The 22,009-nt window shown below is 39.9% G+C and overlaps 1 protein-coding gene across 3 annotated transcripts in view; it reads right to left on the reverse strand.

The window, feature by feature from the left end:
• PEPD (peptidase D) overlaps positions 1-22,009 on the reverse strand; it is a 134,451-nt gene that overhangs the window by 34,510 nt on the left and 77,932 nt on the right. For all 3 annotated transcript variants that reach the window (XR_014571120.1, XM_083794720.1, XM_083794719.1), the window contains 2 exons: positions 18,758-18,835; positions 1,664-1,812 (listed from right to left, as the gene is read on the reverse strand). Coding sequence is in view for 2 of the 3 variants with exons in the window: in XM_083794720.1 (XP_083650846.1) it covers positions 1,664-1,812; positions 18,758-18,835 (227 nt within the window). In the remaining variant the exon portion in view is untranslated. The remainder of the gene's footprint in view (positions 1-1,663; positions 1,813-18,757; positions 18,836-22,009) is intronic.

Here is a 22,009-nt window from a genome sequence, read left to right on the forward strand (position 1 = left end):
TCCAGTGGACAGAAGGGTTAAAGCCTGCAAAAAGAACACGTGTACAAGTCATATGGACCTAAAAAGCATACTTTTCCAGAGGGTGAATATTTTTGCACATTGCAGGACTCTATTCAGAACTGTAATTCAACACAATACAAAAGGGACAGGTTGCATTTCACCACACAGTAGTACCAGATGAACCAAATCAATGAACCAGTCCACAGAATGTGCATTTAATCTGCTTTTTGTGGCCAGAAAATTCATGATTACTAGCCTCATGAGCAGAATAAATGCATTTGCACCATTCTTCTAAACAGGCAAGAAAACTAAAGCACAGCGAGAGAACAGAAAGTTCAGTCCTGTCCCAACATTCTTCTTCATTCAGTCTTCTCCCCAACATTAAGAATTATTTCTCTTGAAAACTGTCTATAAATCTCAAGCTCCCAATGCTAGTAAATAATCCTTGCAACCAATCTGCAGAATTAAGCTTAGTATGTCCTTATTTTCTGATACTGTAAATAAATTGATAAGTTAACTGAGGAATTCTCCACAACATTCTGAGTACAGAATCATATTAGCTCTTAAGTTCTGAAGATAGTCCACAATTTATTAGTGCAAAATACTGATAAATACCACACGAGAGGTGACACGGAAATGTGAGCAAAATGTGAAGATGAATGGGAACAGGATTCTTCAGGGGAGAAACAGCAGATGATGGAATATGCACACTGCTATTAAAATGGCAAAATATCTGGTCTCCGTTTGCAGCTAAGCTTCAAGTATTATTGCTCCATTACAAGCTACTCAAATGAACAGTGCTGCTGCCAGCTTGTAAAACAGGAGAATTACGTATGCTCTGACTGGCAATCCAGAAAGCCCATGCAGTCAGGGTCTGAAGACTGAAAGCTAACGTGGTAAATGTAATGGACAAGTGTGCTTTGTGCATTAAGTACATTTTCCTCAAAGACATTCTGCTAGTAATACTGAGAAATGCTCAAGTACCTTCACCAGTGAAATACTCAAGATCACAGAAGCTGCTGGCTCTAAAAGCATTTATTTGCTTCCCCGAAAGCAGAATTGGAAAAAAAAAAATAAGATTTTCATGAAGCCAGGCAGTTGTTTCAACTATGAATATGTACACTTGAACAAGCTTGCCTGCAACTTAAAGGCGTAAGTGAAATATCCAATAGCCAGTGCTTTCTAAAGCTTTTAAAGGCTAATTAAGTGTCCTTCCCAAAGGTACACACTCCATCCTCTCTTCATTAGAAGATTTCTATTGAGTTTGTATGTAAAATACAGAAAATGCTTGAAACAAACTGAAGCATGACACATGTTCACTCAAGCTCTTACTTCATTCTTTGGCATAAGCTTCCTGAAAAGATATCTGCCAGTGTAAACACCAGAGTAACAACTGTCACCACAGTATTTAAGGAATTAAAAAAAAGCGAGAGATTAAAATACCTTCTAAATACTATTAATAGTTGCTTATGCGTTATTTCTTTAAATATTATATGGAGAATGTTGGGTATCATTCACCTACTAAGAGCTGTTTAACTACGGAAATGAGTTTTCTCATCTCGTTCCTTTCCAGCACTTCCTGACATCCAAACATAATTGTCTTGACAGCCTGAACGCTGCCATCAAGCTTGTCAATTCCTGCTGACATGTACTGATCTTTTACCTGGCTTGACTGCTTTCATTACAGCACGTGATGACTTCAGCACCGCTTCGTAGATAGCCTTCTGGTCAGGAGTGAACTTTCCATTTGCAGGGAAGGTGCAGGTGATGTCAGAACCATAGCAGTAATACTCTCCTCCCATATCAAACAGGCTAAAAAGGAAACAAAGGAGAAAGAAATGAAAATTTAATTCCGAGGCAACAGAAGGTATTTCTCTTGATCTGCACTTAAAAACCACCTGCCTTTTAACAGTTGGCCACATAATCACCACTTCAATGCTCTTTTTAAGTAAAATGAGACAACAGTCTCTTGCCTTCTCTCCTGGCTGAAGGGTATTTGCTATATTACATACAACTTAAATGGACACCTTCACCAGCTGTTCTGGTCCTGGATGGAAACACCACAAGAACACATGAAGGAAGATAAAAAGCACATGAGGAATCTACTTCCAGGTCTTCAGTTTCAGTTCCTAAGACCTTTTCTCAGAAGAAACGACTTCTTTTTCTTTCCTGAGAAATGCCAGCACCACATAAAGAATCTAACCTCAAAACTTAACTGAGAAATGTTAATTAAATTATGGCCTTTTGTATGTAAGTGTGTCAAAACACACTGATAGTTTAAATAAAATGTCCCCAATAAAGGTTGACTGCCACCGCTCACAATATAAACTTTCCTTTACAACAACCGTGCCTAACAGGGCTTAAAGAAACAAGCATTATGGGAAGATCCAAACAGAAAAAAAAAAATCAGTAAACTTCTGCATCAGAGGTAGAAAAATACTATAAAGTGCTTTCTTTTATGGGGAAAAATGTTTTACCTTTTAAGAATCATATTTATCCTACATATGTATCCATGACTCCCTACTAATTGCTCAGTCGCCAGAAATCAATCTACAAGAGCAGCAAGACGGTCTCTATGCCCTTGTGACAACCTGGTTAGACATTTGCAATACTATGCTTCTTGAGCCTACCTGATAAGGCACTGCACTGGTTTCAGCAGGCTCAAAAATTAGCAAATAACCAAATAACCATTTGGACCAAACATTACTTAAGCAAATAACCCCCCAGCTCATCATATATTGATTACAAGAATGCACATTTTACATATAAGACTTTGGTCTTGACACAGTACGTATGTGACCTCCCGATTTCTTAGGTAATGAATCACAGTTGGAATCTGCTTATTTGTCTTCCTACAGTCAGCTCAAACAACTGTATGTGACTGTCATCATATGAAGAAATATAGTATTTTTCCTCTGCTGCATTTGAAAACCTTGATGTTTTCTTCCTCATGCTACTGCTTCACAGCAGGGTCAGTTGGACACCGCGAGCAGAAGGAAGGGCACTTTACTGCATCACCCTCTCTGTTACTGAGTCCTAATCACAGTAGTAATGAGGAAAACTGTGTTGCATACCTCTGCTCCCAGCCAGCATACATGACGAGGTAAGGATAAATATAAGCTACCCCAAAAAGTGCTACAGCACTCAGCTGTAAATGTGCACCATTTCCAATGCAACTGCTATTGAAATTAACGGACAAAAATTAAATGAAGGCAATCATGGTAAAACTAAATAGTATTTTAGTAGCACCGAGACTCTTCTTGCTTCATTGCATACACAGACATACACATACTCAATATTTACTCAATATTGAATATTTACTCAAATTTTAAAATCCACCCTATAGTTTCCTCTGTGAATGAATCTTTGTACTTAGTGCAAGCCCTGCTGAAGTCATCCCCAGCCTCCCCACACTGGGCAAGGTTCACCTACGGAGTGACTTGCAGGACTGGAACTTCAGGAATCAGGCCTATGTTTTATAGATGCAGAACTGCTCGAGGTTTAAAGCTACAGGAACAAACTCTCTAGGAGAACGTTACAAGGACAATTGCAAAGTTATGCATGTACACAAAGAGCTAATGCAAATGCTCTATATATTCACTTCAATAGGAAATATAGTATTTTGAAACAGAAAGTTGCTAATTGAAAAAAGATACACAGTAGACAGCAAATGTCAGACCCATGGGGTGAAAAAGCAGGATTTGACACCACCATAGCAATTGTAAACAAGCCTAGCCAAACCTCAAAATCAGAAACCCCATCAACACTGTCTAAGTTTTGATTTTATGGTTAGACTTGCTTCTAAAAATAACGAATGATACGTACAGAAAATCTAAGGATGCAGAAAACTACTTGCAGCAACTAAGACTCACGTAAGAAGCTGCTAGGCTCTCTAACAGGCCAACCATATACATTTTTTAGTATAGCTATGAATCTTTCAACCTATCCCAAATCGAACCCTTTCCATATCACAAGTGAAGTTTCACCGTGCTTGATGGGATTTACAGTTTTGTGGCCTAACCCAGTCCCATTTACAAATGTAAGTGTCAATGCAGCATGGTCACAGTAAAGTTGTGAACAGCAGCTTTTAAAAGCCCTGGTGCAAGTCTACTGGAAGTTACCATGCCTTCTATATTTTACCTGGAGAACAGTTAATTTGAACTTACCATAGGCAATACACTTCAGCGATTTCTTTTGTACAATTATCAGTGTTTTCTCAACCCCATTCATCATTTGGTGGTTGTTAAATCGTTGTTAGAGTTACTGGAGCACTAAGTAATGGAAAAAGGCTATTACAAAGCTGATGGTACACCAAAATAAGGCTTGCAAGCCAGGAAGCACCATTTGTTCAGGTTTCTTGGCTTCCAGACAAGAGTAGCAATGAGGGAAGATGATCTTTCAAATTCCACCACAGAGCAATAACACACCATCTAGTCTGTATGCTTCAGTGAAAAAGCATCCAAAACAAACTGTACATCTGGGAGATGTTTTGGCTCTTACTGGGAATTCTCTTCCATTTAACTTCAGTTGGGAACATATCCATTAGTTAAAATGTTTCCCAAGACATGGAAATAGCCCAAATATTGTAGCTATCCTGAGGAAATAATGGGAGCCTGAGAAGATCCCAGTTTCATATCTTTGCTTGCCAGGCAAAATAAGTGGTGAAGCACATTTAAGTCTAATAAAATGCATGTGAGCTACTATCTTCTTCTGTAGACTAACTGAAAAAAGTTTCTACAAGCAGGTTACTTAAATCCTCATTCCTTAGATAAAATACACTATTTTAATCTGGAATTAGATGGTAACTGTTTGGTAGTAAGAGAGGCATTAATAATGTATTTTAGTGTGCATCAATTGTGCATTCAAAATTAACTGTCTGATGATGCAGTCTTACAAGGGTCATGTAGAGAAACAGCTACTACATGCTATTTGGACTACTATCAAATATAGCAGCACTGTAAACAAATTAACTGCACAAATGAAAATAGGCCTTATAGGCATCTTGATCTGCAGCTTACCTTTTAAGGACTGTTTAATGTCAGCTAACATATGCAATAACAGAACTAAGTACCTCCAAACATTATTATTTTATCTAAAAGGGAAATACAAATGGTAGATGTCTAGCAGACTACATATGTTGTCTATTATAAAATTTGTGAGTACAGTTTTTGGTAGAATGAAGACAAATTTCAGCCCAGAAAAACCCTTCTCCCTTTTGCAGGAAGGCTGCAATTGTTAATTGCAGGTTCAAATGCATCCAGAGATGAGGAGCCTGAGGTCGTCAGGTTTCTGAGGAGCCTCAGATGGGAAGGTGGCCAGAGAAGGACTATTGCTGGTCAGAGAGAGGCGTGCCGCTATGTGTCAAAGTCTTCACTGATGTAGGCTGAACCTGATGAAGTCTTTTATTGCATAGCTCAATTTCTTTCAAAACCTTTACAGAGAAGAGCTAATCTTGCTTTGCATTGCTTTGTTGGGAGCAAAGGCAATGAAAACCTACCTGGCTTCATTTCAGGGTGAAAAGTGCAGCGTATATAAGAATACTAAACAGTCAGAAGACCTGAGCACACACTAAAAATTCCATGTTACCGTTTCAATTTGTTGTCTAGAATTAGTAAGAAGCTATACTGTATGTAAGAGACACAGAAAATAATATTATAAATTCCTCCTTTTAAACATGGGCAGAGATCTCCTAAGGGAGGCTTCAGTTCTCTCTCTCTCTCTCTCTCTCTATATATATATATATTTGTAATCTTTCCTCCCAAACATATTGCAAAATACTTAGATAGAACTAAACAATGCAAAGTATTACAAAAATCAGATAACCTGTCAGTTACTGTACTGACAGAATTACTTGCTTATGTATCATTAATACAACGTTAGCCAATAGGGTCAATAAAAAACGTGCCTTCTGCATCTGTTTTAGAATTACCTTTCAAAAATGACTAATTGCATCTAATTCCTCTCACAGGCAAAAAGCCTGACACCACAACTTAAAATCAATTTGTACATAAACCAGTACGAAGTCGAGAAGAAGCAGGAACACGCATCCCATGCCACAACCCTGCAACTTGACAGGCACCAAGGAGAGAAAGAAGCGGCCAATCCTGCCTCCTCTGTCAGGAGCATTTCAGCTTGTCCCGGGAGGTCCTGGGGCCACCAGCAGTGGCTTCTCCTCGCCCCAGGGACCTGGGTTCTGCTCCCCGCTGTGGCTACCCAGGCCAGCAGAGTGGAGAAAATATTTCAAGGCTGCTTAAGTCCTGTTGACTTTTAAGGAGAATACAGGCTTGTAAGTCACTGCTGTACTGTAAATGCTACATGACACTATGCACAACAGCTCTCCGCACGTTCCCCTTGAAGTCACTCTGAAACAACACAGATGAGCCTCACAGAACATTGGCACCACAGAACGCAAATTTATAGTTATGTTTTTGGCTTTAAGGCCCAGAAAAATAATAGGTGTTTTGATACTGCTTTCAGCTTTCCAAGCCTCTGATTGTGAAGCATCACAAAACACTCTGTGTAACACTTCAGACTGGAAAACTGTGGTTCTTTTCTTTATAAAGTCACTGTATACATTTTTTTTTCCAAAGTAAAGCATCATCTTCTTCTAAGCATGTTTTTAACTTTTATAGGCTTGCTGACATTTTTATTGTCAAATAATTTGAAACTGCCAGGCAATGAAGCAAATTATGGCCAATATCACAATGGGAAGGAATACTTTATTTGGGGTATCTGAGCCATGTGCACGAATCACTAGCGATCCAACCACCAATCCAACCCAACGACAAGCTCTCACAGGCATTTTTTGGGAAGCCTACAGCTACTTTAACCTAACCCGTAAAACCGTCACCTTGCTGCTCTAGAGAGATGCTCTGCGTGCATCAGAATTGGGTCTCCTCAGGAGAGTTACAAAAACAAATTCATCTCCCTCGGTTAATGCCGCAGAGCCACCACTGCAGTGAGACCCCCGGGGACTCCCCCAGCGCAGCGGGGTGCGCGGAGCCCCTGCTGCCTGCTCTCAGAACAAAACCTCCCCTTCCCCCAGGCAGGCTCCTGGACCAGTGATTAGAAAGCTGATACCACCGCGTCGTACTATGCCCTCCTCATCCCTTGGGTTAAAGGTGCACGGCTATGACTACTGATGCACTTTACTCAGCTACGTTTACTGAGGTTTTAGGGTTCTGAGCCATTATCAACCAAGACGCTGATGAGCACCACGCAGATGAACTGGTGCCAGCCCTGTTCCAGGACAACAGGAACAAATGTACGCACAACCTTTTCCTCTTCTTACCGCAATAAGAGCAAGTTATCCCCAGCTGGAGATTTTATTCTGTATGAACTCATCACACACTGCTCCGAGTTCGCAGCGAGCACGCTTTGTGCTTTAGACTTCATGCAGCAATTAAATCTTGAAGTAGTAACTTGAAGTAGTAACACTAACAAAATCTGACTGTTTGGTTAAACACTTCAAGGCAATTTCAAGCTTGAGGGAAATAGGTATTAGTATTTTTATGAGATACATCTTTGGAAATGTGCCAGGTGATTTGGAAATAGGGTGGCTTAATAGCCAACCACAAGAATAAATTATAGTAAATGATAGCAGAAGTAAGAAAACGGAGAGTTTAAGTGACACACACTTTTTCATCCACTTGTATCATGACCAGCCAAGTATTACCAACTTTAAAAAAACAACCCTGAGTAAGATAACATCACAAAACTCAGTACAGAGCTGGAACAGAATAGGGTAAAGTCCTACCATGCTCGGGAAGCTTTTTTGGAAGAGGTGCTCTGCTCTGTCCAGATTCCATCTGACATGGTACAGAGAGAGCCTGTACTGGCTCTGTCCCAAAGCCAGGCTTGGCTTGTTGATTGTAAGGCCAGCATTTTGTTGGCAACACCCCTGCAGCTTAGAGCAACCTTGGAAAAATGTTACAGAATATTTTGTGTGTAGGAAATTGGGTTCTGGATAGTCACAAGAAAACATCAGTCTTTTTGTGCAAGTCTCGTGTTCAAGAGAAGATCCTGGAGCCCACATAGGTAATGCAATTAGAGACACAAAATGCCAGTGCAACTATTCTTTGTTACACACATTTTGCTGTGATTTATGTATGGCTCATATTTTCACTTGTCCTCAACTGTCTCTTCATGTCCACCTTCTCCATGGGTTCCCCATATTTGTTCCTTTTGTAGCACTGTCTCACTAAAGGCTTTCCCAGACTACTACAGCTAACGGGAGGCTTGTCTCAACCTTCTCTCAGAGAGATACATGATATGCAATTAAGCTTTGCTCCAAAAAGGAAAGGCTAAAACAAAAAGATCTGTCTTCACTGAATTTTGAAGGAGAGGAGACTGCATGCCCCTGATGCCAACTTCAGGATCCTCAGTGGCTGTGGCAAGAACATACACAAGTTTGGGTTATCAAAAAGAACAACAAAAAGAGCAATCAAACAAAAAACCTCCTCCGGGTGTTCGTGCCCTGACTAGGGCTTCCTCTCACTACTACAACAGACAGAAACAGCAGCTCACAGAAGCGGTGCAGCAGCTTGATGCAGAGATGTGCAGCTGCACGTGGGTGTGCCATGGTTATGCCCCGAGGTCACTGTGGAAGGTGCGCCCTTCTGCTCTGCTGCTCCATCTGTATTGCAGAGAAAAAATGGTTTCCTAAACCAACAACAACACCACGTGGGAGTGTCATCTCACTCAGTAATTTGAGCCAAGCAGAAGAATTTCAGATCCATTTATCTCAGAGGATATGAAATCTAAATGTCACTGAATTCACTGAATGAGCTGGACGTAGGAGTTGGCTCAGTAAACACCCACATTGTAAGATTTTCTGTACTGATTCTTTTCAGAAACAGGTTGAGAAGGAATTCCTTGCTTTCAATATTTGTCTGTGGAAGAAACTGAAGACAACTGCCTTATGCTTCTGCACTAAATAAGCCAATTTCCATGATCAAGGATCGTCCCTCTTTCACCCCCACGCAATTTGCATCAATGTCGCCTTAAAAATGTTTGCCAGAGCAAAGAGCCAAAAAAAACCCCCTTTTGATTACCTTTTTCATGGCTAAATTCACCCCTGAGAGCCATCTCCCAGTGTTTCTGGTAAGCAGCTGGATGTCCCCAATATAGAAAGAAGCATTAGATACAAAAAAGGGATTGGGAACCCAAAGCTAGTATTGCCAGGTTAGGAGAAGGGTGAGGCAGCACTCCAGGCTTTATAAGGCACAGAAGGTGCAGTGTCTCTACTGCCCGCTTCACACCTCTGCTAGACCCATGCAGGCAATATGCCAAAGATCAGGCAAACTGTCAGGTAAAGTTCTGACAACTGGATCGCCTTTTTGCTGAATGGATGGTTTTTCCTGGTTTCATTATTGTAACTATTATCCATTTTTAATTGGCATATTTAGTAAGTGACAGTACTCTCTTTAGCAGAGAATTCTTTGCTGAAAAGTCAACCTAAAACAGAGATGACTGCAAACGTGACACTGGCCAGCTGCCACGAGCCTCCATACTGGGAGCGCAGTATCTGGCTGACTTGCTCAAACAAGGAGAAAGGATGTCAGGGCTGCAGGGAAGAGAAGGAAACGTGCAAGGAAAAACCTGTACTGGCAGCTGCACACTTCCCAGTCACACTGAAGAGAACAAACCTCATAAGCTCCTCACCAGAGTATGAGATACCAGCATAGGATAGGAACAAGGCAGCTACTTTTTCAAGTCACCAAAATTTTGCAATTAACTCATACAGTCAATCTCTAGATGTCTAGGGGTGGAAGATACCTAGTAAAGCTGAACAGCAGAAGTTTGATGTTTCTGCTACATTTGGACTTAAGAGCCTTAGCTTTCAGCTGCCGTTTTTGGACACTCTGACCTGGGCAAACAACCACTGGAGATTACAGGAGTAGGTGAAGTGTCAGACCTCTACTCATTGATCTTCACTGTAAATACTATCAAGTTCTCTTATGTATGCATGCTTACACACACATGGTCCTGCAAGCAAAAGGTTAAAGCTTCCAATTTTTTCCACAGTGAAAACTGAGACAGTGACCAATGGCACAGGTTCATGTAAGTTGTTTTTTTTTTTTTGGGGGGGGTGGGAGGGGAGGTGGTGTTTTGTTGTTGTTTGTTTGTTTTTTGACTTCCTGTAATTGTTCTTGGGATTGCTCAAGGAACCTCTAAATTATCAGTTTTCAAAAGGAATCCATCAGACAGGGGGTTCAGAATGCTGTACAGAAGATGCCAACCAAAGGCAAAAAAAGAGTTCCTAGTCCTTTCATGGAGAGAAGGTCCAAATGTTCAAGCCAAGCGTGCAGTAATGAAAGCAGCAACTAGTTCTTCAGAAAAGGAAGCTGATGCTGCCCATCCCTAGATGAGTCTGCTGTTTTGCCAGTAAGAACATTTTTTCTCTATTCAGAAAAACAACAACAAAACAAAAACACTACTCTTCCTAGCAGCACCTCAAGCTGAAAGTACAGTATATGGCAATGTACAATTGAAATTAGAAATATTCTTTCTTTAAAGACCTAAATTGGCTCAGCCTAAAAGTGGAGCAGTATTATACCAGAAAGACTCCTTGTGAGGCCCTGGCTCAGAGTCATGCCTCCACCACAGCAATAACAAAGGGCTCCCTGACCAGACACAAGGGAAGAGACCCAAAACTGCCCAGAACGCAGGGCCTGAGAATTACACCTGGTTTGTGGGGGATACACCAAGGGTGTGCTGGAGATTAACAGCACCTTCACTTGGAGCCATATAGTAGTTTAAGACTCCCTCTACAATTGTATTTTGACCTATATGATTGAGTTCCCCACACCGAGAACAGTAAGAAAGACTTTGCTACTGAAATGTATCCAAGATAAGCAATATCTGTCGGAGTATTATTTTAAATACTTTACATGCATCTGTGTTAACAAAGACCACCACAAAAGATGGATTAAACTAAATGGCATTTGTGAATGATCAATATTGAATCAACAGCTATTAAAAAAATACTGAACTGTACCCAACTTGTTTTATTTAAGCAACCCTAGCCAAATCAGTCCAGCAGCAGCCAAAGCAACTTCATGCCCTCAGGTTTCTTGAGACTCTGTTGAGAATGTTAATCTAAAAATATGAAAGATGAATCTCATTTGCAGGTGATAATTTAAAAAATATCATATGCACTACAACATATGAAGACCATCAAATTAAGAAGCAGGCCATAACACGGTATTTAAAGGAAAGCTAAAATTTGTTACAGCAAACATATTATTACTTAGTGATCTCTGCTTTGGCTAAAACGCTTATACATCTCTAACAGCAGGCAACCCCAAAGCCCTGAATTATCCAGATCACACAATCAATTAGAGGAGTACTATTGCCAATTCTAGCAAATATACTTCTCTATATTTAATCTAATCAATTTTTGTAGATTAGCATAAAATTAATATAGTCTATAGGCACAACAGGAAGAAAAATACCTACACTTGATGAAAATAGTAAATGCTACTCAAACCAGAGGAATCAAGCCAAAGGAATTATTTCAGAAATGGATAGCCAGTTGATTTTGCAATCAACCAGTAAGTAGTAGCAATGTACTTTGTATTACTATTAGAAACAAAACCATAACTAACAACAAGTTGTTTCAAAACTGCAGACTGAAAGGTTAAAGCTAACCATAATTTTTGCATATTATTATAGTACCAAACTTCAAAATGCATAAAAAATGTACATGGGCAAATGAAAATACTAGCCTCACCTACATAAAATAGATGAGCATTTACATCTGACACATTAATATCCTGGGATCTTAAAAGCAGTGCTTTCAAGAAGTAATAAATACAGTATTTTGTTCCGTAGGATAAATTGTTTTAATAGCAGACAATGAAGTACTTGGGGGTGGAAAAGGGAGGACTTCTATTATCTGATGCAAAAATATTGGTCAGTTCCTGCTTTTTAATGCAACATTGCCCCCACCTGGACAAATGCAGTTTGGTTTATAGGCTGGCATTAATACCATAAAACTTTGTAAAACAGTGTAAATTCCACTTGGAAAAGAGTCACAACAAACTTCTCTGTGTGCAGTATACTTTTTCTTTAAGCTAACCTGTCTTTTAATTGAGTAGTTGAAAGTCTTCTTGATATTTTCCTGAAACATATGATAGCTCCAGTACTCACAAAAAGTTCTTTCATGTTATACGCTTACTCATTCCTGCAGAAAAATGAACAATGCATTTTTCTACAAACAAAACTGGATAATACTAAGGGAAATATACTGCTAGTTTCAAGGAAATATGTATACTGCGTATGCATATTGTGTGCATATGTAAAAGATGTATGCACACAGCTTATATAGAAAATGACAGCTCTTTTGATTCTAGAAACCTCTATACTATGCTTTCAGATCAAAAATAGGTAAAATTAGAAAAGTAACATATTTTAGTGAATAGAGGACCTTGTCTTTATGAATAAACATGGACAACTGGATTTGACCAGCTCTTGTAACAAGCAACTTTCTTTCACAATGTTCTTTGTACACCTCAGAGTGATCGACAACTCCAGAAGATCTAAAAATGGTCCTTCGTATCTTTAGAGTAATTAAATGATAAAGACCCCTGAAAACTTAGTATCTTCCCTGTTTCACCCAGAAAAATCTGTCTTAACTACTTATATATGCAGTCAAGCTCCCTATAACAAAGCTTCTGAAATGACAAGAAAAGGAGCACTAGAAGTTAAAACAGGATCTTCTGAGAGCACCAGAAAATATTAACATATTTATAAAAAGGCACATAGAAGTGTCAAACAGAAGGAAGCAAGCGCAAATTTAGCACAACGTAAGTGGAATACACATTACATGCAGAGACAATGCTCCTGGATGGTGCCGAGCCTTTGCTCTGGTAAGTATCTAATATCAAGACATTGCCAGCATCAAACCATGGGTCAATACTTAATTCCTTCCAGAGAGCATTTATTTTAGTGCCCCCTGGTGTCAATATTATCCCTTTTATTATTTAACTGGCATTAGAATACTAAGGAAAGAAGTATTCCTCAGAGTTAAATTATTCCGGTAAAATCTTTTTGCAATGCTAGATTGCCTTCCATGTGCCCAGCTCCACTATTTGACTAAGCAAATAACAATACCTGCCAATACAGCCAAGACACATTTGGAACATCTCACGTAGATGCATTAGGCTACGATTGCACTTCTGTATCAGAATGTAAAACAGATTTTGTGGCACTAATAAAACTTTTCTAGTGTTTAAATTCTGGTACCCAAATGCAATAAAACTATTTCCAAGTAAAATTTGTTTTCCTGACATCACTGGTGGGTCGCCAAAATAGCCGTGAACCTTTGCAGCAGGAAATATCCTGCTCCACCAAAGATACCCTATTCTTTCCAATGCTTTCATTACAGTGAGCTTAAATCTGAGAGTGTTCAAAGAAACAGTCAAATAAATTGAATGACATCATCTGATGATCGAACCTGTTTCTGCCAAAACTTTTCACGTTAGGTTTAGTTTATAAACAGATAGGCCCACTGTGAATACAAGGTTAATGGTATCTCTCTCTCAGGTCTGCTGCACTTCACGGGCAGTAGATGCTGTCCTCCCATTATTTATGATTTCACCCAAGCCCTCTTAATACATTACACAGTGGGACTCCCTGTAGGGGAGTACCCTCTGGGCAATCCCCGTTGGGCCCTGGGCCCACTGGGGACCCGCAGCCACGGCGCCCGTCCACAAGGTGCATGGAGCTGACGCAGCCCAGGGCCTGCGCAGACAGGACTGTGCCAGGCAGCAGGGAGATCTTCCTTAAGATCCTGACTTAGGAGGGTATTTCAAAGTGTTAAACATGCCAATTGCTTCAGAATATACAATTATATTCAGCATTTTTCGAAGAATGGACCAACTAACCACCAAAAAAGGTCATCGAGTGCTAAAAGGTCAGTAAACTTGCCAACAAAAGTTGGTTTAATAAGTGCTGAATTTTCCCTGAGAAATTGGTCAGAAGCCATGAAAGACAAAGACCTGCAACTCAGGACACGTGCAGAAAACCATCTCAGGTAATAGCCGTATCTATTTCAGTGACATCTGGGGTCAGGCTTATTTTCTCACATTTCTGATATTTATGCGAGAGCCTCATCATGAAGGATCAATCTTTATTTTAAGATCATAGAAGCATTTTGTATTTGTCAAATGTTGCAGGAGCCCTGCTGATCAATCGCAATAAAACAATCAACTCCTGACGTGCCTTCAGCACTGCAGCAATGGCAGGAATCAACAAAGGCAGGTGGCACGAACCGCGAGGCAGCGAAGTAAATGCAATAAACTATCATTTTCCCAAATGCCTTCTCAAAATCAAAAGGTAACGTACACATTTCAGGTTTGGCACCTCTGAGGGTTCCTACAACGAAGCACCGAACCACAAAGGTGAGGACAGACGTTTGTCTGGCCCCACACTCCCCAAGCTGCACCCCACCTGTGCCGACGTCTGGTTTTCTCCTTTCCCCACAGCTATGATGTGGCTCCACGCGGCAGCCCTGGTAGGGCAGAAGGAAGGACCCAATGGGCTTTGTTTCCTTCTTTTTTAAGGAAGTAGATTTTCAGAAGATGCTGATTTGTTGAGACCGAAGCTTTTCACAGAAACACTGTGGCTTCAACTGAATTTTTCATGAAAGATACTTCCCAGGTCAAGTCCTAACTTCCAGCTGATCTCTGAGATTGATCTGAGGAGAGCTGAGACCAGAGACTTCCGTGTCCCGTGAGGGCTCTCCAGCTACTGAACCAATCTCTTCCCCTAGACTGAACAAACACAGAATAGCTGCAAAAGGAGAGCTTGTGAGAAACTGGCCCAGGAAGCAGGAGTAACGCCAGGTACACCACTTGACAGACAGGACCCTAGGTGCTTATTTGCACCTGATTTGTGCATAGCAGGGTGTCAGATCTTCCCGCTAAACTTTAAAAGACCTTTTGTTATCTAAACTGGGTTGGTAGGGGTGGTGGGGCTCCAAAAATCACTGGAAAATAGGTTGTGGTTACTTCCCGACTCGGACCCTGATGGAGGTCTCTCGTGAACAGGACAGGAGATTGTAAGCTAGAACTGCTTATGGCTCCACTTTCCAAATTACAAAACATAGCCACAGCCTCACCACAGAAACAGCAGGCGTCTTAGCACGCAGTGCATAATGCAATACCTTGAGATAATGCAGTAAACCTCAATCTTGGGCTCGGTTTCTATCTGAGCTGTCACAGGTTTAAGATGACATAAGAAAATCAGTATTTGTATCTTAGCCTGGCCATATGACAGCACTGTATACATCTGTAATAGTGATTTTTAACATTTTGAGCAGAAGAGTTTATTTAAATGTAATACCAAGCGAACGGGCAGAGTGCACAGTGCTGTGATTCACAAGGGTGCTCAGCCTAGCAATTTATCTGCAGGACCTCTCTGACCACGGAGATAATAGACACTTGCTTAGGAAAAGTATTTGTTTTAGATCATGTTGACCATACTCATTTACATGTCCACTACATAGATGTTATACGACATGAATTATTTATGTAAAACACTGACTTGCCATAATTGCAATATTTACATTTAATATCAGTTCAGTGCTTTGCACATGCCTATTGAATATTGAAACCCTAAAATACTGATTTCTATGTCAATGGTGATTCTTCGTGTTAGCTATTTCATTTTTAGTATTTAATAGACTGAAAACAACAGCCCTGCTTAGGAAAACAGTCCATATTGAAAAGAAGTGCCAGAAGTTCTCTTTACAGCCCGTCTTGTACTGAGGTCATCTAGAACAGAAACTGTACCTATAAAAATGTGGATTATTATGCAATATTGGCAATTTAATTCTATACCAGTTTCTTACAGAAATAAACCCACTTCATGTAGATTAATTATCAAAAATGAAAGTCATAAAATCAGTGTTCTAGATGTGACTTTTTAATGAGAGGTCTGAGTAACAGTCTAAAAATAATTTTTAAAAAATTGCAATACCCCAAGTATTTTTGCCTATGATCTCTTGTTGATACCAGCAAATCCTTGTAACTAATATTCTTCGAAGAGCAAACAAAGCATGTAATCGAGTGTTTGAAACAAGCAAAACACTAGTCTTACAAATCTATTTTTTTCTAATATTCAGGTGCTGTTGATGTATTTACTGACAGCTACTGCATTGTACTACTTAGCACATAAAACACCCAAGCTGCACATTTCTGCAAAATTCTTGAATGTTTTTCATATCAAGTAAATCATTTCAAGAAAGAGACTTGAAATTCTACTGAATAATTTAATAAAAATCACACCGAGTACCCAATCTTCTGATTCTATTATTCCATTATTCTATGGAGTTGTTACATTAGATTTATACCCAAATTACTGGCAGAAGCAGAAGTAACCCTTTAAACACTTCTTTTTCACCAAAAGTGAAGTTGCTTTTCCTTATGTTCAGGGAAGAGACTAAAACTATCCAACAGAGGGCTCCCAGTAGCTATTCAAAAGCTTAATTGAGAGTCAAACACATGAACTCTTAACATATACATGCAAATCAGCATGCTGTCATTTTAACAACCTATTCTGTATGCACTATAGGCACGCCTACACCCAAATTATAAATTTGTAAAAGCACACAGTAAAATCACCCAGGAAGTTCCTTGTGCTAATTTGTATTCTACTGAAGTAAGTTAGCACAGCTTCTTTAAACTGCGGAAAATGAGTATATTTTTAAATAGTCTTCATACAAATGCAATTACATTTTTTTTTATTACTTCTTCACATGCACTTGAGAAAAATGCTAATAAAATTGTGCGTGGAGCACAGTTTGGCTGCCACCTGCCTATCAGACAGGGCAAGAGGCATGGGCAGAGACTGCAGCCCCAGCAGGCACTTGTGCACTCAGAGAAAGGGCTCCTGCAAGGGGCTGGTGGGAAAGGAACAAAACTTACTCAATACACTTGCTAAGAGCTGGGTCCCGAACTACTTGGGACATCAGCAGCTGCTCAGACAGAGCCAGACCAAGGCATGGTTAACACAACACAGTGATGGAGACTGGCCAGTGAACAGGAGGCTTATCTTGCACCCCAGTGAGCACAACCAGGCTAACCTTGTCATCCTGTTCTTCCACTAGGAAAGAAAGGGTTAGGTCAAGCTGATCTGAGCACCTATTTGCTAAGAGCCAATCTACACCTGACAAACTTGATCTAATCAAGACGTGAGGCTGGACCATTTCAGGAAGAAGGTATTTCAAACTGGGTTAATCCTTGCTTTCCTTGTTGAGATGGCTACGATGTGGAGCTGCTGCCTGCAAGAGCTTCTATTTATATACGTCAGCCGTGAGTTCTCCCAGCAATATTATACCCCTCACTGTTTAAATGCCTTGATTTTACGTACAGGACATCTTAATACATTGTGGTGTATCTTGTCTCAGCAACATAAGCTTTGATTTCCTGTAGGCTACACACTGTCTTTTTTTGCAAATGTAATCAAATGTCACAGTCAATACAGAACCATGTTGGTGTGCCCTACCTGTTCAAAAGAAACCTCATAGGATATTACCTATCCAAAGACAATGTGATCAATAAGTCAAAGCTATTATACAGCAATAAATTAACATTAGTATTTGATTGGTTTAGTAAACTATTCACCACAGATGAATATAATACATAAATTATTGTACAAGAAGCTTTTAAAGATTTTTTACAGTATTAAAAAGAAATTACATATCTGTAATTAAATGCACTCTGCAGTCTCTGTAGATGTACTAGCTTTTTTAAAAAAACTTTTGAGAACCTTGAGAACCAATTTGTTTCCCACAACAGCTTCTGAGCCTATGATAATACTCATTTGCTTTCCTCCACATCTTTACATCCAACTGTGAAAATACATACCTGCAGTCTCTTTGCACATGCTACAAAAGTAATCTAATACATATCCTCCACTAAATATCTGTGATTAACTCCTCCAGAACTAGTTTTGTCCTTTTACAAATGCAGGCTTTTTGATCAAAGTCCTTGGAGGTGAAGTATAAAAGCTATATTCTGCTATGCTACACACCACACAATTAGGTTTGTCTTGAAATTTATAGTAACGTCTTTGGTGATTTTATTCACACTGCTTTTATCTGCAGCGATACTACAAAGCATGTGGAATGTAATACAAGTGGAGAGAAATGTGTGGTATTTGCAATCATATTCTTGCAATGCTAAATTCTACAGATTATTTTTTTTTAATTTTTTGGCACAATACAGGACTAGAAGCACCCTGACCTAACCTGAACTGAGCTGAGTTTGATCACCTCTCATGTTCAAAAAGTCCACTTTCAGGCTAGGGTGTCTGGGTGCATGAAGGCACTTGGAATATATAATCTATATTACAATTTTATGCCATTTTTCTTAAAAGTAGTGAACACCCTCTCAACCCCCAACCATCAGAGCTGAGGTTTGGATCTGAATTTCAAAAGCAAAATTAGATTTCAGTTTTTGCAAGTGCCCTTATTTAAAATACAGCCATTCTTAAACTAAAATCTAAAGTGCCTTTGGAACAGAGCAGTTTGAAAACAATATCCCATTCCCCTTAAACTGGAGATAAAGATATAGAGGACCTTTGGAAGAAACCAGAATAGCCTGGCATGCAAAGTTACATGCTGTTTTAAAGATTAGATCTTTTCTCCTTATGCAGCCATCATTTTACTAATTAAGTCCAAGAGTACATATATTGAAACGAAGCCAGCAGTGTAACAAAAACATCAGACAAGCTCTAATCCTTTACTTACCACAAGTCTCCATCTTCAATAGTCTTATCATTTGGGGCTCCAGCGTGCCCATAGTGTAGAACAGAAGAGTTCTCCCCACTGATAGGTAAAAAGAAAATTCAGCATAATTAATGCAAGAAGAAACATTAAAACACACAACATGAGAAGGAACATTGTAAATGTGGCATTGTAAACATGTAGACATCAGTGACTTGATATATTAAGCATGAAATTTTGCAGTCTGTGAATACTGCCATAGAATCTGCCAAGTCATTGGCTAAGATAACATATTCTGCATCTCACTCAGCTGAAATAGGTACAGAATAGGCGTTTTGCTATTCTGGCTGCAAGATGTGACCTTTCCACAGAAGGAACTCGGCACAGTTCATATAAATACTTCCCACATCCATGAAAGTGTCAAGGAAGCAATTATGTAAGTGTAATTTTTCAACCTGTACCCATTTATTTCATTCTGGATTTTTTTTTTAATTATTGATACATTTCCCTACTTAAGGTTAAATATTCTGAAGCATAAAAGACAAGTTTCCTCTGGAGAAAAATATGAAGTGTTTGAAATGCTTTACGAGTTATTGGGGCTGGAAAAAATCAGCTGTCCAAGTAAACAGTTCCAGTTCACCTCTGGCATGGCTATGCGTGATCTCTGCTGGAATGAATTCACTGCACACTGCTAGGGGAACATTTGTGATGTGTAATGTCAGCAGTAATATCTGGCACAAAACCCATCACTATTTTCATCTCTTATTAAAATCACCTTATAAAGAAAAGATTTTTATTCCTGAAAACCCTTTAGACTAAACTGCTGATTCACAGGAATAAAACATCTCCAGAGAAAGATGGACTTTGTTCTGCACTTCTAAAGCTCCGTGATCCATTCAGTGACCTGTATTTGGTCTTGGCATCCCTCTCTTGTCTACTGTTATTCCTCCAGGTCTAGCAAACGTCAGTTAAAAGACAGGTAAAGATCTCAGGCTCTACCTATTTTCCTTTTACTATTCTCCTCAGACAGATGTTCTCTCTCTTCAAAAAGCTAGAAAAATTATATCATATCCAAAAATACATGTGTTGGAACAGGGTTGCTGTGGCACCACTCTGACCCCTCAAGATTACTTGCCAGTCTATCTCACTCTTTATCAAAGCCGTATTGGTCATCCTGCTCAAATTTAATTCTTTCAGTTATGATGGCAGAATAGCTTCCTATTTTAGGTGGAAGAAATCAGAGGCTCAATTTCAGTGAATCTTGATGTACCTGACGTCAGTGTGCCATCTGACATACATCTCATATTAGACTTCCGATACGTGCAATTACGAACCCAGTAAATATGCACTGTATCCAGAAAGAGCTTACCTTCAAGATACATTCACAGTACTTGTGATCATTTAGATATATAACTGACCATTAATTCATTCAAATATAACAATTCCATAAGCAAGGATTACGGAGGAGAAAGCAGATGCCTTCTTAAATTTCCAAAGGCTCTCAATCCAAAGGGCTGGATCATGTCAATAATTTCAAAGTAGTAACATTTTATCTCTATTTTTTAGCAAGTAGGAAATCAGTACATACTAAGGCAGTGAGGGACAACATTTCAGAATCGTAGGAATGATTTTCTGATAGGAAGTGTATTTCTTATACAACATTGAAGGGAAAAATTAAAGTTGCTAAATCAAGAGTTAAAAAAAAAACACACAATTAAAGCTGTGACAGATTTGCTTTGTAATGTTAGTCCAATGGCGTAAGCACATTTTTACAACTGGCTAGTAGCTGGCTGCTTTTTGCTTCCTGGCTGCCTGAGCTGAGAACCTACTCTGTCATGCAGATAACTAAAAACAGCCCCGTAAAACCTGCATACAAGATGAAGACACAAGTGAGCCTCCTTCTGAGATTTCCTGTCTCCTGGGCATTTGTGGAATAGTTCCTTTTGGCCACAATTGCAGCTTTCCATGCCAGGACACGTTCAAACTTAGTTTGCTCTGCACGAAAAAAAATTATAACTGGACAATAGAGTGTAATCCACGGAAAGGCCTTCTGTGTCAGGCTACATGTATGGCAAGAACTGGGTTTCCAGCCATAGCCTTCTGCTTCCACAGGCAGCTGACAGCAGCACAGACAGCTCCTGCCTCTGCTGTAGTCCATCAGCACTGACAAGAGGATGCAGCATCACGTGCTGCCTGAGGAACTGCTTCCCAGGTGGAGAGCTATGATTCAGGGGAGGCAGGGAGGGAGCACTTGGAAGCAACTGGAATGACCTTGGTGCTATGTGTGCCACTGTTTGTGAATCCACATGCTTGGTTTTTAAGGAAAAACACAAAAATAAAACATTCCCCTACGTGGCATCCACACACATGCTCCACAGCAGCTTGTCAGGATTTTAGCTAGATATACTATTCTTTATCTCTTTCTAAAAATAGGGATAAAGGAATAGAAGCAGATAGCATATGCATGCATTTACGATCAACTTAAAAAAAAAATTATCATGAGGCTTAAGGGCATGACTTCATGCTAACATATTTGCAGATAACTTGTTTACTTATCATCATATGCTGGCACTCTCAGTGTTATATATCATACCAGCTGCATAAACAAGTCATATATTCAAATATGAGCACTGCACGAACGTTTTCAACAATTGGCATTCCAAATACAAAGATGAGGGATTTCCTTTACACAGTTTAACGTAAAGGTTTTAGTTTACAAAATATTTCTGTAAGGTTCGGCACCAACTGTTACAGAAGATGCATGAAAATCTGTTTTTCTCTGCCGTTACTTAAGCATTAAGCAGCACAATCTTTCTTGGCATTGGAAACTCCCTATCTTTCATGCAAATCTTGGCTCTGTAGCATAAATGGGATTGTACCACAGAGAGAAGCAGCTGGTGTGGAAGACCAGATACCCACACCATATGCATTTCACTGTTTTTGTCTGAGGCAATCGGGGTGAGAGATCTGTTTACTTCAGGCTGGCTCTAAGCAGGCCCCACGGACTGAACGCCCGTTAGCAACTGGGGCACAAGAGAGCTGCTCCCGAAAGCTTCCCCAGTTGTTTGTCACCCAAAAGAAACCCACAGCGTGCACTCCATGACTGGTCCCCGGCTCAAACTGAAGCCCCATAGGAGAGCAGGCGGGAGCTCTCACCTCAGAAAGGCAGGGTTGGCCTGGGTTACTGCACCCGTGTGGCCACCTCCGGCCTGCTGCTGCCGGGAGGTGCACGTCAGACCTCCCTCACGGGAAGCACCTTTACCTCCGCCTCAAGAT

The sequence above is a fragment of the Anser anser genome (genome assembly GCF_964211835.1).
Source record: "Anser anser genome assembly, chromosome: 11".
Taxonomy (NCBI): domain Eukaryota; kingdom Metazoa; phylum Chordata; class Aves; order Anseriformes; family Anatidae; genus Anser; species Anser anser.